The sequence below is a fragment of the Bactrocera latifrons genome, unplaced genomic scaffold (assembly GCF_001853355.1).
Source record: "Bactrocera latifrons isolate USDA-ARS-PBARC rearing strain unplaced genomic scaffold, ASM185335v1 scaffold_74, whole genome shotgun sequence".
Taxonomy (NCBI): Eukaryota; Metazoa; Arthropoda; class Insecta; order Diptera; family Tephritidae; genus Bactrocera; species Bactrocera latifrons.
In genome coordinates, this window is record NW_017537423.1 from 568,996 (window position 1) to 584,685 (window position 15,690).

General features: G+C 32.5%; 1 protein-coding gene across 5 annotated transcripts in view; it reads left to right on the plus strand.

Moving 5' to 3' along the window:
* The window catches only part of LOC108976260 (tyrosine-protein phosphatase corkscrew), a 62,608-nt gene that overhangs the window by 24,382 nt on the left and 22,536 nt on the right, over positions 1 to 15,690 (plus strand). For 3 of the 5 annotated variants that reach the window (XM_018945228.1, XM_018945227.1, XM_018945229.1), the window contains exon 1: positions 2,238 to 4,740. The exons of the other annotated variants lie outside the window; for them this stretch is intronic. In XM_018945228.1, coding sequence (XP_018800773.1) covers positions 3,956 to 4,740 — 785 coding nt within the window. In that variant the 5' untranslated portion in view covers positions 2,238 to 3,955. Of the gene's footprint in view, positions 1 to 2,237; positions 4,741 to 15,690 lie in introns of those variants that run through there. 5 annotated transcript variants of the gene reach the window in all.

Genomic DNA, 15,690 nt, shown 5'->3' on the forward strand with positions numbered 1-15,690 from the left:
ATAAGCCACTTAAGCGCAGTAGTCCATCTTCCACTTGATATTTGCTTAGTAAATAAAGCGATTTGTTTGTTTAACTTCTAAAGACCCACATAAATGAGTCAATTGTGTCACATACCTTATTTTACATACTATGTATGTATGTATGAACATTACATATTTATGTATATACGTATATTTGTTTGCACTAATGTAAGAATTGTGTCACATGCTATTGTTGTAATCTTTAAAAAATGTATAAATATTGAATCATCTTTAAAAATACCAATGCTTTATACATATACCTGTAACCATCACCGAAATTGAAGTCTTTTTGACTGTGTTTTCGGAAACTAATAATTTTCAGTTAAAATTCGTCTAATTTTTGTTTAATTTTTGCCTAAAATTTTTCTAAGTAATTGGAAATTAGTTTGCAACTTCTTTTTACTGTTGGAGAGTTTGGAGACTTTGATGAAAAGCTTAGTTTTTCTCTCACATTCTTTCATAGCTTCTTTATAATGTATAAGATTTGATTGAGATTTGAAAATATGTTGCAATGCTGTGAAGTGCAAAAAAAAAACTTTTTATGTGGAGAGTTTGGAGAGTTTTCGATATGTGTAAAATTCAACTTCTTTTTCAGGTGAGGAGTGCACAAAATTCGCTTACCAATCATTTATTTATGTGGAGAGTTTGGAGAGTTTTCGAAATGTGTCAAATTCAACTTCTGTTTTAGGTGAGGAGTGCATAAAATTCGCTTATCAAAAATTTGTTTATGTGGAGAATTTTTCGAAATGCGTCAAACTCAACTTCTTTTTTAGGTGATGATTATAAATGTGAAAGTTGTTTGCTTAGGAATTGTTTTACAAAGTGTAGAGTCCCTAACAAATTAATTTATAGCGAAATTTTTGATAGTGTGTATAAAATACTTCGTGCCGCATAAAGCTGAAATTCTTATGCATATGCAGCTTGCAGTATTCTCAGAATTTCGTTTCTGGTATATTTGCGCGTGCCAGTTGCTATTTCTACTTTCAATTTAAAAGCAGATGCAAAAATGCTGTCGTGGCTCGTTGCAACTTGTTGGCGCATTCCTGGAAACTGTCTAGGCTTATCGCTGCAGTTCGCTTTTGTTGCAAAAATTGTTCCCTGCAACTTGCTTTTTTTCAAAGCGTCACTCAGTTTATCATTATGTGACTTGCTTTTTCATATAAAGGACAGCTTTTGCATTTTCGATTGTATATACGAAAGTATGTTTAAATGTTGGCATATGCATATAGAATTATTTGTCAGAAGTTTTTGCGGTTTCATGTGACCGTCCTAATTGCTTACATATTATATTAGAGTGCAGTAAATTTAAATAAATTTCCAGCGAATCAATTTGGGTGACCGCCTTTAATGACTGTACTCATTTAGATATATATAATCTTATTTGTCATTCAAATTGATTAACGCATGCTTGCAACATACCTGCTCACTTGAAACGCGTCATTTGCTGCGGCAGCGGTGAAGGAGTGTGCGGTGACTGTTAATACCAAATTGGCGCGTTCGGAGTTTGTAAACAAGCAGGCCACACAACTACTAAATTAAAACAAAAACAACACCACTTATGAGTAACGCGCAAAGAAATTAAGTGCTTACGGTGAGTTCAATTAAATCTGAAATCTACGGATCATGCGATCTGTCACCGCGATCATGCACGCCCACCTGGTGAACGCGCTCAGCACATTAGGTGGGGAGAGCGTAGCACATCGCGCTCTTCTGCATTTGCAGCTAATCCTTGTGGGTGGGCGCTCAGCGCCCGTTGGCGCGTTGTTGAGAGCGCAATGCGGGCGCTCACCTGCAGTTGTTTACTCAAAAGTTCCAAATCATGTCCATGATATGCTTCATAATTTGTTGACTCACCGCACTCATTCGTTGAGCGCATACCAACTCATGTGTTAGTAGAGCGCTAACACATACGCCAGCCGGCAAACGAAAGCGCGTTCACCAAGCGCACAGCAAAAATCGTCTCAAATAAAACAAAGCCATACTTACATATGTCGAGCCGACAGCCGATAGCCGCTCATCACCTCCGCACGTTAACGCTCATCAGTAACACCTCGATTCGCGCGCTTCACCAATTCTGCAAGTCTCAAGAACGCCATCAACAACAAAGCCGTTCGCGTATCGCAGCGCGTCGATCGCCTTGCAAGGCGCGCCGCGGCATTTGCTTAAAAAGTATAGAATACAACGGCGTACGTTTCACTTGCGTTAAGACAGCGCGTTTGTACAGAACGTACACTCTGTAAAAATAAGCCATAAAAATTCCGTATAAACAAAACAGACAACGAGATCGCGTCGTACGAGTCAAAGCACAAGTGTTTGTGTTCGTGTCTATATAATATCGTTTCTTGATCGTTTTATTTTTTGGAAGTGTATAAATTTTCAAAAACGTTGAAATGCACAGTTTATGCGGTTCGTAAGCTTCTAAAAGTTTTGAAATCTCATATATATATATATATTCATTGAATATATATGTCTTGCCAAAAAAGGTACGAGCCGTAAAAAGAGATCGATCGAAGATCGCTATTGATTGACTGATCGTGCGAGCGTTGAGCGTGTGTTTATGTGATCGGAATTGGAAATTGGAATTTTTCAACATTTTTCAACGTACATTTAATATCGTTGGAAAACCAAAAACGGCGTCCACTCGAAATCGAACAGGTTTAAAAATATACAGACATACATACAGTTGTTTTTTGTTTTTTTTTTTATAAAAATATATATCTACATATATGTATGTCGGTAATTCTGTCAAATAATTTGCGCACGCACAACACTTAAAAGTTCCTTAATTTTATGCACAACTGTGCTTAAAGTAATCACACAGCTAATAATAAAAAATAAATAACTAAGTAATAAACAACAACAAAAACAGCGAACGCCGAATGACTCCAACTACAAACATCGCAGATAACATTGTAAATTGTAAGTTCGTGTAAGCTGCGGCAGCGACATACATGAAAAATGCATTCATTATATCTCAACGAGCATTTATTTGATGCACAAACGAGCACGAGTCTTGACCACAACACCGCACGTAACAGTACGCCAGTGTCCGTTGTGGCGGCAAAGAATACGCAACTTTGCGTGAAAGCGCATAAACCGATTGAAAAGAAATTGCTGCTTGCTTTGAAAAAGTTCATCAAGTGAAGGACTACACGCTAGTGCATAAGCCAGTCGAGACTAGCCGAGAATAAAGAACGACACTGAAAAGTGAAAGTTAAGGAAGTTGTGCTAGAGAAAACGAACAAAACGTTATTTTTTAGCGAAAAAAAAGTGTAAAAAGTACAATTTTATTTTGTGAGCAAAGTGTTCCACAAGTTCAATACAGTGTTTGAGCTAATAAAACTTCAATAAAATTATTTTGTTAAAACTGAAAATGTAGTAAAAAGGTGTGAAAAACAGGAAGTGTATAGTGTGTGATAACAAGTGCGGAAATTAGTGGAGAAAAATAACTAAACTGTGATAAATAATTGCATAAGCGATTTTTGCTGAATATTGTAGAACAAATAAAACCAAAACTCAAAACAATATTTAACTAGCAAGCAGATGTGCTAACAACTGTAACCGTAATTAACAGAGATTTAACGGTTGACTTAATGCAAAAACATAATTCTGCTCTAATTTTCAAAGCAAGAGTATAAAAATAAATAATAATATAAATTAAGAAAGTGAAAATTAAAATACACTTAAAGGAAATATCCAGTTTGAGGATATCAATTTTAATTTACAACAAAAGGCAAAATCAGCTTAAACATATTACACACGAATTTAAAAAAAAAACAAAAAATTGTTTTGAAAACTAAGATTTCTAAAATACCAAAAATAAATACTAGAAATTTGTAAATTTTGTGTCACAAAACACAAAACATACGCAAACAGTATTAAGTATTAGAAGTCTACTAAAAAGTCTCCCTTACCTAAAAACAAAAATACCAAAATGATCTTCAACAAATACATCGAAAAACTCTCCAACTCCTTTGGCGGCACCTCCACCACCGCCAAGCAACAACAACCGAAACCAAATCTACACATCAATGATTACAACAACACGCGTAACATCGAATATGAAAAGGCAATGGCAGCCTCTTACATTAATGGTGGCCACTACCATCATTATGAGAAGCAATATGTTGCGTCCAAAAAGAAGAAACCCAATAAAAGCCAACAACAGCAACACCACCATCATCGCGATTTTCTTAGCAACGATGAATTGGCCACGATAAATAATAGCAAGAGCAACAGCAGCAGCTGCAATAGCAGCAAAAGCGGCAACAGTGGCAGCAACTTTCATCATCATAACAACAGCAATGAAAATAAAAGTCATATTCACAGTGGAAACTACTTAAAGGTGCCTGAAGCCTCGTGCATGCGCCTCAACGCCAAAGATATACCCGCCTTACGCATAACCACCACAGATTTGCAGATTGATTTGCAAACGCGTGAAGTGGATGCTGGCGATTTGTTGCCATCAGCGGTGCATTACTATGAGGGCGACATCTATCGTACGCCGCTTTCATCGCTGAATCCTTCTCCCGCCTCGTCGTATACAACTTCGCTGTCGACCGAGTCATTGGCTGGCGCCTGCAGTCCATGCTCGTCGATGTCGGCTGCTTCGACGCCGACCTCGCTGTCGACGTCTCCACCGCGGTTTCACAGCCGTCCGCCATCGCTGCGTTTGTCGAAGGAGCTGGCAGGGATATACTGCAAAATGTTGCACTTTCCGTGGGTATTTTTTTTAGCTGTTTGTATATTATTCAGTCCTTCATAATATTTTTGTTTTAATACATACTCTGTTGATATTCTAGTTAATGCTTTCTATTGTTTGGTGTTTGTGCAGTGTTTAATTACAAATGATTTGTCAGAAGTTTTTAACACTTCGTGAATTTTTTAAATTTAGCGATTTGCGATTTGCATTAATTTTGGTGATGTGGTTATTTTGGAGACTTTTCCAAAATGTGTATACTTTAATTAAATGTCTTTTTAGCGGCGATAATTTATTTTTTAAAGTATTAATTATGTATATACGCTGTAGAGCCAAATGGAGAGTTTGGAGACTTTTCCAAAATTTGTATACTTTAATTTTACTATGTACTGACCGCTAACTTAGTATTATATAGTATTTATTAGTTATATGCGCCGAATGCCTTTTTGGAGACTTTTTGAAATTTATGCGAAATACAACGCAAATTATTTAACTTCATCACTTTGCTATTTTTTTTCTTTTTCGTAATAAAAACTCTAGACTTTCCTGTGTGAGTTCAAAAAACCTCCTTTCTATTTTAGTAGTTTTCCTAACTGCATTTTATTTAAAAATATAACTTTCACAAAATCCCCGCCAAAAGCAATTACATTACAATACACATCGTCTCCCTTCGGAGAATCCGTCACACTCTTTTCCTTTCCGCTTACATGACGCTGTAGCCTAATTATATGTATACACGAAAGCGCATCACTGTGCTGACTTTATTTAAAATTATCATCGCTTTGATTGTTCTGCCTCTTCTCTTTAAGCCACACACCACCTATAACGGTAATTTATATTTAATTTTCACGCTCATTGACGTAACTGATTTACATGGAGCGCATTGAGTGGGTAACCGTTACAAGCAGAGGTCATACAAATCGTTAAGTTGCCAAAAATATGTTACACTTTAATAACTTATTTCGCAAACGACTCAGAAATTAACATACCAGCACATTCATACAAACGTACAGGCTTTGAGCTTACCAGACTGCATATATTTTTAAATGTCTGTATGTTTATATGTGCGTAGTGGACAATGTTTTGCAATATTTTTCTGCGCAAATGTTAAAAATAAATTATTTGCGCTCACGTTTATCAAGTCCAAACAGATACATACATAAATACACACATACAAATGTATACAGTATCGGTATACTATACTTAATAAAAAGGGCTTAAAATGCGGTGGCCGAGTAATAATAATATAAAGTAACGACACCAATGCGCATCGCAGAATAATAATAATAACAACACAGTGTTTTGCATTTTGTGACGACGCCTGTTTGTTTTTTCTTCTTCTCATTCAATTTAATTGCGATGCTGATTGAAAATGCGTGGCACTAGTGTCGGTACAAGTAATTAGCAAGTTGGGTGAATTGAATTTACTCACATGACATTTTTTACAGGTTCGTTATTTGTTTTTTTGGTGGACGATGAAGAGAGGTGGTCATAAATTTACAGAAAATATTAAGCTGAATTTATTATAGAGTTTGCGCGAAAAATATATGTAATTTCAATATTTGCTTGTCGTGGAAAGTTTAAAATTTTTCAAAAATTCTGATTTTACAGTTTTTCGGCCACAACAAGTAACACTAACTAATTTTGAAATGTTTTTGTTAGTGTGTAGAGTTTGGAGACTTTTAAAACATTTTTAGAACGCATTATTTAGTGATATAAAGAGCTTAGAGCTGTGTTTATCGTTTTTTCAATGACATTTATGGAAGTCTACAATTTGGAGAGTTTAGCAAAAGGCTGTAAAAATACTAAAGCATTGTTTGGGTGAGAAGAATAGCTTCCTACCATGTTTATCTTTTTCTCCATGACATTTAACGAAGTCTACAATTTGTAAAGATTAACAAAATTTTATACAAATACTTAAAATTTATTTCGAAGTATATAGAAAACCACTTAATACTATTTGTACGCTTTTAATGTTCGCGTAGGCTGTATAGCGTTAATAGAGTTGAGTTTCCTACAAAATAGGAAATCGAATATTTTTGCTAGATTTACTCAGCATTTTTATTATGTAATTATTTATGTATATTTTTGGTTTAACTTATTTTCCAATCACAACTATCCTATTGTCACACAAGTTTTACTTTACGAGCTTGTCGCTAAATTACAAAAACACTCTCTAGCACTTTACGTTTTACCCAACCACAGAATTGTGCTACACGTGATTACTTACGACATTTTCTTATATTATATAAAGTGTCATAAAATTCCCAACGTGTTTATATATAATATTGTGACTGGTTCTCATCACTGACCCTTCTACAACATTGTTTTAGCGAAAAAAGAAGCAAAGAGAGCGACGCCCATGCAAGTTAAAAAACGTACTCGCATACATATACATATGTATACATATATCTCTATAAACAAGGGTGGTTGAACGCACGTGCGTTTAACTGATGTTGTGACAGCTTTGATGATTTTGTTTTTGTATTTGCTTTCTCTTTATTTTTTTATTTGTTTGGCATTTGAGCGCTACTTTATAGTCAGCACATTTTGTTTCTCACACAACACTTACATAATTGTTTACATTTCTCCATAAAAATTATAGCAATTTCATTGACGATTATAAATAATTGTGATTTGGTACAGCGCTGCCGCTGATTTGTTTACTTCTACTTCCTTCAAAAGATTAACTAATCTTCTATTATTTCCATGTTTTTTTTTTTTTTGAAATTAACTCTAAACTTCGCATTACAAGGTAGTTTGTTAGTTAATTTGAAAAACTTTGCTATTTCGACGACATTTATGCGCCGTCTCTAGCGCTTTATGTGCGCAAGGCATTCACATTGCCCATATTTAATGGACGCAATCAGTGCTGTGTGCATTTTTCGCAAGTGTCAACTGATTTTCTGTAATTGTAGCAATTGCGACTAACACATATGCGCACAAACCGCAAATGTGCGGCAATTACGTTAATCATACGCCCCGTGGTGTTTGCTAATATTTGCATTTAGGCGTTCAAATGATATGCTATTGCGGCAAAGAAGTGCTGCTGTTAGAAATTACTTAACAATTAGTTGACGTAATGACACTTATAAATAGAAGTAAACAATAAATGATTTAATTTCAAGTAATTGGAGTGTATTTGAAAAGTTCAAAAAGGAAAAATGGCGGAAATTTTAATGAAAATTTTAAGAATAAGAATGTTTAGTTTTATTTTGAACGTAATTACGTTATAAATACAAGAAAAAACTTTTTGGAGAGTTTTTGAAATTTACATGAATAGAGTGTAGACTTTTTAAAATGTTGAAAATGTCGCTTAAAATGATGTGGGATTATTTCTACTGTTCCTATATGCAAATACGTATAAATAGTATGCGTAAACTTTCAAAAAACTGGTCGAAATTTTTTAAATTGACAAGAATAAGGCGTAGACTTTTTAAAATATTAAATAATATGATGTGCGATTATATCTACTGCTCCTATATGCAAATACTCATAAACATAGCGTGTAGACTTTCAAAATACTGATCGAAAATAATCTAAAATTGCTTGACGTTTGACTAAAATACTACAGATGAAGCATAACTAGCTATTTCTTATAATTTCATGCAAAAAATTAAAATTTTTACTATCTAGAAGAATTCAATTTTTAAAATTTTTCCCCTGATAAAAAGATTTATTTTCTTATAAAATAGTATATTAAAACGTTAGCAATCATGCTTATTAAGTAATAACATAATTTTCAGTTGGCGGAGAGTATGTAGACTTTGGAAAATTTATAAATTTATAAAAGCTTAAAAAACACTTTACCAGCGTCCTATTTTTAAAATAAAAGCCGAAAATACAATTTTTACCCATTTTGCGGCTAAAAAAAATTAAAAAAAAGATATGAAACGAAGTTTCAAAACATTAAAAGGACATTTGTAGAGCCTCAAACTTTTTTAAAAACACATAAATATAAATTGAATAGAATTAAACCTTGTATAATGCTTTTTAGTTCGATAATTAATGTTCCTGAAAATTGGAGAGTTTTGAAAATATTTTTGTTTCTGGAAGATTTGTTGAAAAAATTCAATGAACTGAAAACTTGAGTAGTCAGACAATAAATTATGTCTTTTATAAGCATTAAATAGTCAAATTTATTTGCAAGAAAATAAAAAATTTTAAAATTAAATAATTTTTGAAGTTTTAAGAATGCTTTTTACCATTAACAACGGTTTTTAAGAATGCTTTTTAGTGTGATAATTAGTGTTTTTGAAAAATGGAGAGTTTTTGAAAATATTTTTTTTGGTAAATATTTGTTCACAAATAATCTGAAAATTAGAGCCGTCAGACAAAAACTTATGTATTTTATAGTCTTAAATATCAAAATTATTTCCATGCGGATTTCTGAAAATTAAAAATTGTATAATTTTTTAAGTTTTTTTTTTTACAAAAATGTAAACTTATTTTTCTTAACAATAACCCAATTGTTCGGTATATGAATATATGTATATACATATGTATGTGCATTTTTTTCAATTTATATCGCCACCACGTTTTTAAAAGCCATAAATTTACTGATAAATACACTATTTTTCACGCGTAAAAATAAAATAAAAATTAATTTTTTTCGCAATCTTTTGCGCCCACAAGCAACCAGCTGTTGGCGGACCAGTTTTGCTCACTTTCATTCAACACAAACTGCACGAAACAGCAGCTCCTATTAAATGGTTTGTTTACATCGTGGTTGCCGTTGACCTTAATCGCGTCAAAACGATTTAATAATGCCAGTGTTGAAACGTCATGCGAATTAAACAAATTTCTTCTATTTTCTTTTTATAAATCATTTTTTATAATTAAATTTCTAAGCATAAAATTGTATATGCTTCCTGGTTCAGCTGCAAATTATTTAATTTTAGAAAAACTAGCTTGAAAAAAGTAAAATAATGATTTATAAAAAAAAAAGTAAAAAAAAACTTATTTAGTAATTAATCTGTTAATAATATTATATAATATTTACTTATTAAATTGAAAAGTAAATAATTCCTGTTTAAGTTACTAACCAACGTTACTAGCATGTAACTGCTAATCAATGCCTTTTAGTGTTTTCACGTTTTTTAACAGCAAAATTCCCCGCAATTTCTATAAAGCTTTTAGTAACCTGAATGGAATTGTTGTGCAATACCTTTATTGAAAGTAAATATGGGTTAAGGCTTAATCAAAATTAATAAAAATTACATAAACAAACAGCTTTTAATTAAAGTTAAATAATGGTCTGCGTTTTTGTTCAGCCTCCGTGTGTTATGTGGCGCCCCAATTTATGAGGAGTAAAAAAACTGTTTTAATATTTTGGTCATATAATGGAAATATCCTGTAAGCAATTTGTAAAAATATTTTCTCGCAATTGTAGATTTAGGAGACTTCGAATGCGCGTGCTTTTTGCAATGTGGAGAGTTTGGAGACTTTTGCAAATCTTTTATTTTTTAAGAAAAATCAATTCTGTATGTGCAAATATAAATAAATATAATTTTGTTTGCAAATTAAACAGTTAGTTTCGGCATACTCCTTTCAGTAGAGAGTTTGGAGACTTTTGCAAAACTTTTATTAAAAAAAAAAGAATCAAATATCTCCAAATGCAAATGAAAATATGTTTGTTTGCAAATTTAACAGTTACATACTTTTCGCCCCCCTAACTTAATATTAGCTTTGTTTTGTATATTTTTTTTAACTTTTTATTTGTATGTGTACAAATCGAAAGGTCATTGACTAACGCTGCACGTCTACAAATTTGCTTAAACGTCTACCAGCTAGATGGCTGAACTGGTTTCGTTAGCGTCAACAACTAATTTATTTTACTGTAAAATAGTCAGCCAAGCGCTTTGGGTAGCTAACCGGCTTATTAAACCGGGTGGGTGTCTTGCGTCTATGTTTTACATGTGCGCCTTAATCATTTACATTCCCATTAAAATGCAATATATATTGGTTATAAGAAATTAGGAAGTGCGCTTGTGTAAATAACCGCATTTGTGTGTAAAGCTGACAGGAGGCTTTATTTTATAAATAGTTTTGGTGCGTGATGTTAGTCACTTGCTGCAAAATAATGTGTGCAGTTCGATATTTGAACTTGATACAAATTTCGACAACAAATTTAACATTTCGTTACAAATTTAAATGGTGTTAATCGTTTGCACAGGTACGTTTTTATAACGAGTTTACGCACTTTTGCATGATTTTTTCCAAGTATGCAAACAAGTAACTCAACTGTACTAAATGCGTGTGCGCTCCTTAGCGCCTTATTCGCTGCTTTTAAAAAGTGGAGAGTTTTTGAAAATTGTATTTCGGGAAAATTAAACATAAAGTTAATTGCTGTGTGTTCGAGTGTTGTATTATAGAAAGTTTTGCAAGTGTAGAGTTTGTTGGGTTTTTGGAAAAGTGGTATTTAAGTTTAGTAAATGAAATTTTTTTAAATTTATTTAATTTTACATATTTTGGTAGTAAACAAACTTCAGTGTTCGCCAAGTTTACCAAAATTTTGTTAAAGGGTGCTGTTAATCCAATGAATTTGGCTCATTATACATTTCTTAGCGGTTTAAACTAGCTTCCGATTACAAGCCATATGTTATTTTCTACTTTTACCTGCATAGAAATACTAAACATGCACATATTTCTATATTTTTATGTACTTAGGTACATATGTATGTAGTACATATGTGTATATGTATATAATCTAGCAAGTTTTTATTTTAAATTATGCCCATAGTGCTAATGAGTTTTCCTTGGTCGCTAATTTTACAATTTATGCTTTAAAAAGGTTTTGTAGCTACAACAACCACTTCCAGTAATCGTGCTTAGCGCAATAAGTAGCTCTTTAAGCCACATGAATGAGTCCATTTTAAGTTTATCGCTTTACAACATTGTAATGTCGCTGAACTGTCTTCCATTAGCGCCACGGCGTATGAGTAATTTAAATGCGTATATTAATTATACATAGCATAATATGACCGACCTTGTGCGTTCTTTTCTTGCTTTATTTACATACTATACTCTAGAAGGAGAAACTCACTTAAAACGCATTTGTTTATTTACATCTTTGTTTCGTTTATATTTATTATACTTTATTATTTATTCTATTTTTCCGTTGGCATAAATTTGCATTTGCGAATGAAAAAAATGTCTGCCTCTTTCACACTCTTTTTTTACTCTCTCCTGCCTTTGTCTGCTTCATAATCTTTTATTAATGGAATATTTTCTTATTTATTTAATAATTGTCAGTTTTGCGGTTTTAGAATTTTTTTTATTTACTCAAACCTACATGCTGGTATGTGAATATAAGTTATGTACATATGTAGATATGTGCTATTTATTTACATATTTTGTTTTTAATTTGTCAATACACTTGATGTGTATTTCACATCACTTCTTGAGAGTTCATTATGCTATGTATACCTTTTAGTTTATTTAAAAGTGGACAGAGTAAATTATTTGAAACTTCTAAATACACTTAACTATTATACATACATACAGATAAATTTGCAAATGTTGTATCTGAATATCAGATATGATAAATTTCAATAACTACATCTACTAAGCATAATAAAAATGTGTCTAATACTTCACTTCTTTCATATTGAATCTGAGCTTAGTGGAGAGGTTGGAAACTTTCTGTCAAAGTATTAAAAATACAACATAAGTATGAGAAATTCATGCGTCTTAAGTCAAAATAACAAGTTTCAGTTAGTGTAGAGTTTCGAAATTATTCAAAAGCATGTTCAATAAGATTATTATGTGGAGATATTGAAGGAAATGAAACTTTAAGTAAATAATACAAGTAAATTTATGCCTACTGATGCCAAGTTCGAGTTTTGGCGAGTGTAGAGTTTTAAAATGGTTGAAAACTGTGCAGAATAAAATATTTATTTTTATTTGTTTAAAATGAATAAAGAATTAGAAAAATTAAACCAGTGGCGAGTTCGGAGACTTTCTTCAATTATTAAAAAAATTAATAGAATATGTCGATAATATTAAATTGTTAATGCTAAAGCTTCAGTTCAACTTTAATCGTCTAAAAAGTGGTTGTTTATAGAATTAAACTATACAGTAAGTTTGTTACATTTAATATACATAATTGCCTCGAATTACAGTCGTTCGTATTACAATTTGAAGTGGTTAGAACTATTTTAATTAGTTACATATTCATAATAATAATTAGAACAATTAAGGTCTTAATATATGCCTTTTGTAATACTTTAAATAATTAAATAATTGCTATATAATTAGATTACATGAATTATTTATGCGCTGAAATAAGTTAGAACATCTGAAATATTTGAACTGATACATGCACCGGAGCTTTGGTGAATTAATAAATGATTTCTAAATTAGAAATGCTACTTTCTTGCAAAAGTAATAGTTTGTTTCATAAGATGTAGAATTTTCGCATTTACATCGCAATTATACAATTAAACAACTGCTTTTAATTGCTAATGTAGACTTTCAAAATTTAATACAAATTGAAATTCAAATTTTGTAATTAGTATTCGATGAGCATATATTTCATAACAAATTTTCTTTTTATAGATGTGACAGTTTTTCAAATTAATAGCGGTTGTAAAGTATATACATACAAACAATATATACATATACACATACAAATCTTTAATACAAAATATACATATGTAAATTTTGAGCGTTATGATAACTTGGTTTCAAGATTTTCGGTCAATATAGGCTCTTGTTATAATTTAAAACTTGTTATATTTAAAACTATTACTAATTTACAACATTTTTTTTACTAGTGGAGACTTTTCGGAAAAATGCTGAAACTGCGTAAAAATATTTTAAAATTGGGTTTTCTTACACGTAGCAGTATTATTATTGCATTTTGAGATGTGTAGAGTTTGGAGACTTTGTCTAAAATGACGCAATATTAATATAATCTATTATATCTAACAATATTTTGAAGATACAATTTTTTTAATTTAAAATTCTAACTTTGTGCTACTCAACCTACTTTAAGTTTTAAAAATATCAATTTAATTACTCTTGTTATAATGTAAAACTATTTTGAATGTATTTTAGTGATAACAGATATTCGCTCTATTAATTTAAAACATTTTTTACTGGTGGAGACTTTTCGGAAAAATTAAGAAACTGTGTAAAAATCTTCTAAACTTAGTTTTTCTTACAGTTAGCATTATTATTATTGCATTTTGACGTATGTAGAGTTTGGAGACTTTTTCTAAAATGACGCAATATTAAAACTATATTTAACAATATTTCGAGGATAAAATATTTTTTGCTACTACTAGCTAACTACTTTAAGGTTTAAAGATATCAATTCAATTACTAATTCAACCTCGTGAAAAACACTATTATTCAACGTTGTACATTTCAACTAACACACATATCCGTGTATGCAGGCCACTGACCTTCATTTGGTGATGCACCTGCTTCAACTCCCACCAAAGTTCCGCTGCTATATCATACCATAACAGCATGACTCTTTATCGCCTTTGGTAATTACATGCCGCTAGCTACAAGTTTCCTTGAAATTATTGCCACGAAGTGTTTTTCACTTAAAAATTTAGTAGAACAAAGCGATAAACACAAAAAAGTAAGCATTAACAATGAGCATGCAATTCCTTCCGACATGGCCTTCGCGGTTATTTGCGAAATTGTGAAATAAGTAGGCAGAGGAAGTAGCGAATATAAGGTCAACTTACCCCCTTAAATATTGTATAATATATTTGCATTTGTTTGTATGTGCATGTGTCTGTAGATATTTATGTATGCGTGATGCAACAACCTATATAGCGCATGCAGCGTGCTAGAACGCATATTTATTGGAAGGCATATACATATGTATGTATGTAAATATGTGTATTTATGTATGTAAATGCGCTGCGAGCATGCTCAGCGCTGAGTGAGAGCGCGCTCAGCTGTTCCGGGCCAAGTGCAAGTTGCCTTTTTCGTTGGCGAAAACTGCAGCAACAATGCAACCTAGCCATAAACCATATGTGCAAGCTTACACTTACACATACGCGCAGCGCTGGTGTAAATACATACATATATGCGTATATGTATTAACATTTGCTTTGTGCTCAAATGCTAACAGCTGTTGTTGCTCTTGTTAGTTGAATGTTGTTCTTGCCATTTATTGTCTCGTGTTGGCCGCAAAACAAGCTGCTCGCAGCCCGACAAGTAGGGAATCGAGCGTCTGGCTGGCGGGCAAGCTCACGGCTCGACTGTCGGCTGTCTATTTGACGAGCTGGCCGGACGTTGTTACACGCTCGCCAGCAGTGCGCGCTCTTTTGTTTTGATTCCACTACGTACTTCTCTAGTTCGATTCGTGCTTGGGGGTTTACGCTTACGGTGACTAGCTGCTTAGGGTCGCCTATTCTGGAAGTGTGCTGAGGGTTGTAGTGTTACGGCGGCGTGTATTTGGACTCGACTTATATGACACCATATAGAATTGCGCGCTCTCATATATATTCACTTACATATCTACATAATTGTAGGTATGTCTATAGGTGTATGTGTGTTTGCTTTAAATTCGTATATTATGTCGTTGGTTTGTCGTCATGTCCATCTATCCACACATCACACACAGACGCACACAGTCTACACAGCTTATAGTACGAGCGCTTGAACTGGCTTTTGTGCATCGCACTGTTTTTTGCGCTTTGTAGTACGCAATTGCATTGCGAAGCGAAACGGTGTCATTTACTACAACGAGAATTGTGAATATTAGAACTCTACTTGTTTAAATTCATTCGTTGTTTTGGTATATTCTATTCACCTTCAGATGGATTGAATTACGTGAGCTAGGCAATTGAGTTTTTTCTGTTGAATTATTGTTGAAATTTTGGTGATTTTTGTACGCGGAAGAAGAAAAAGCATTAAAGAAAGTTCTCAAAGAAATAAAAGGTATAAAAAACATTATAAATAAATTGAAAAAAAATATATTTTATATAACGGTTCTTATATAT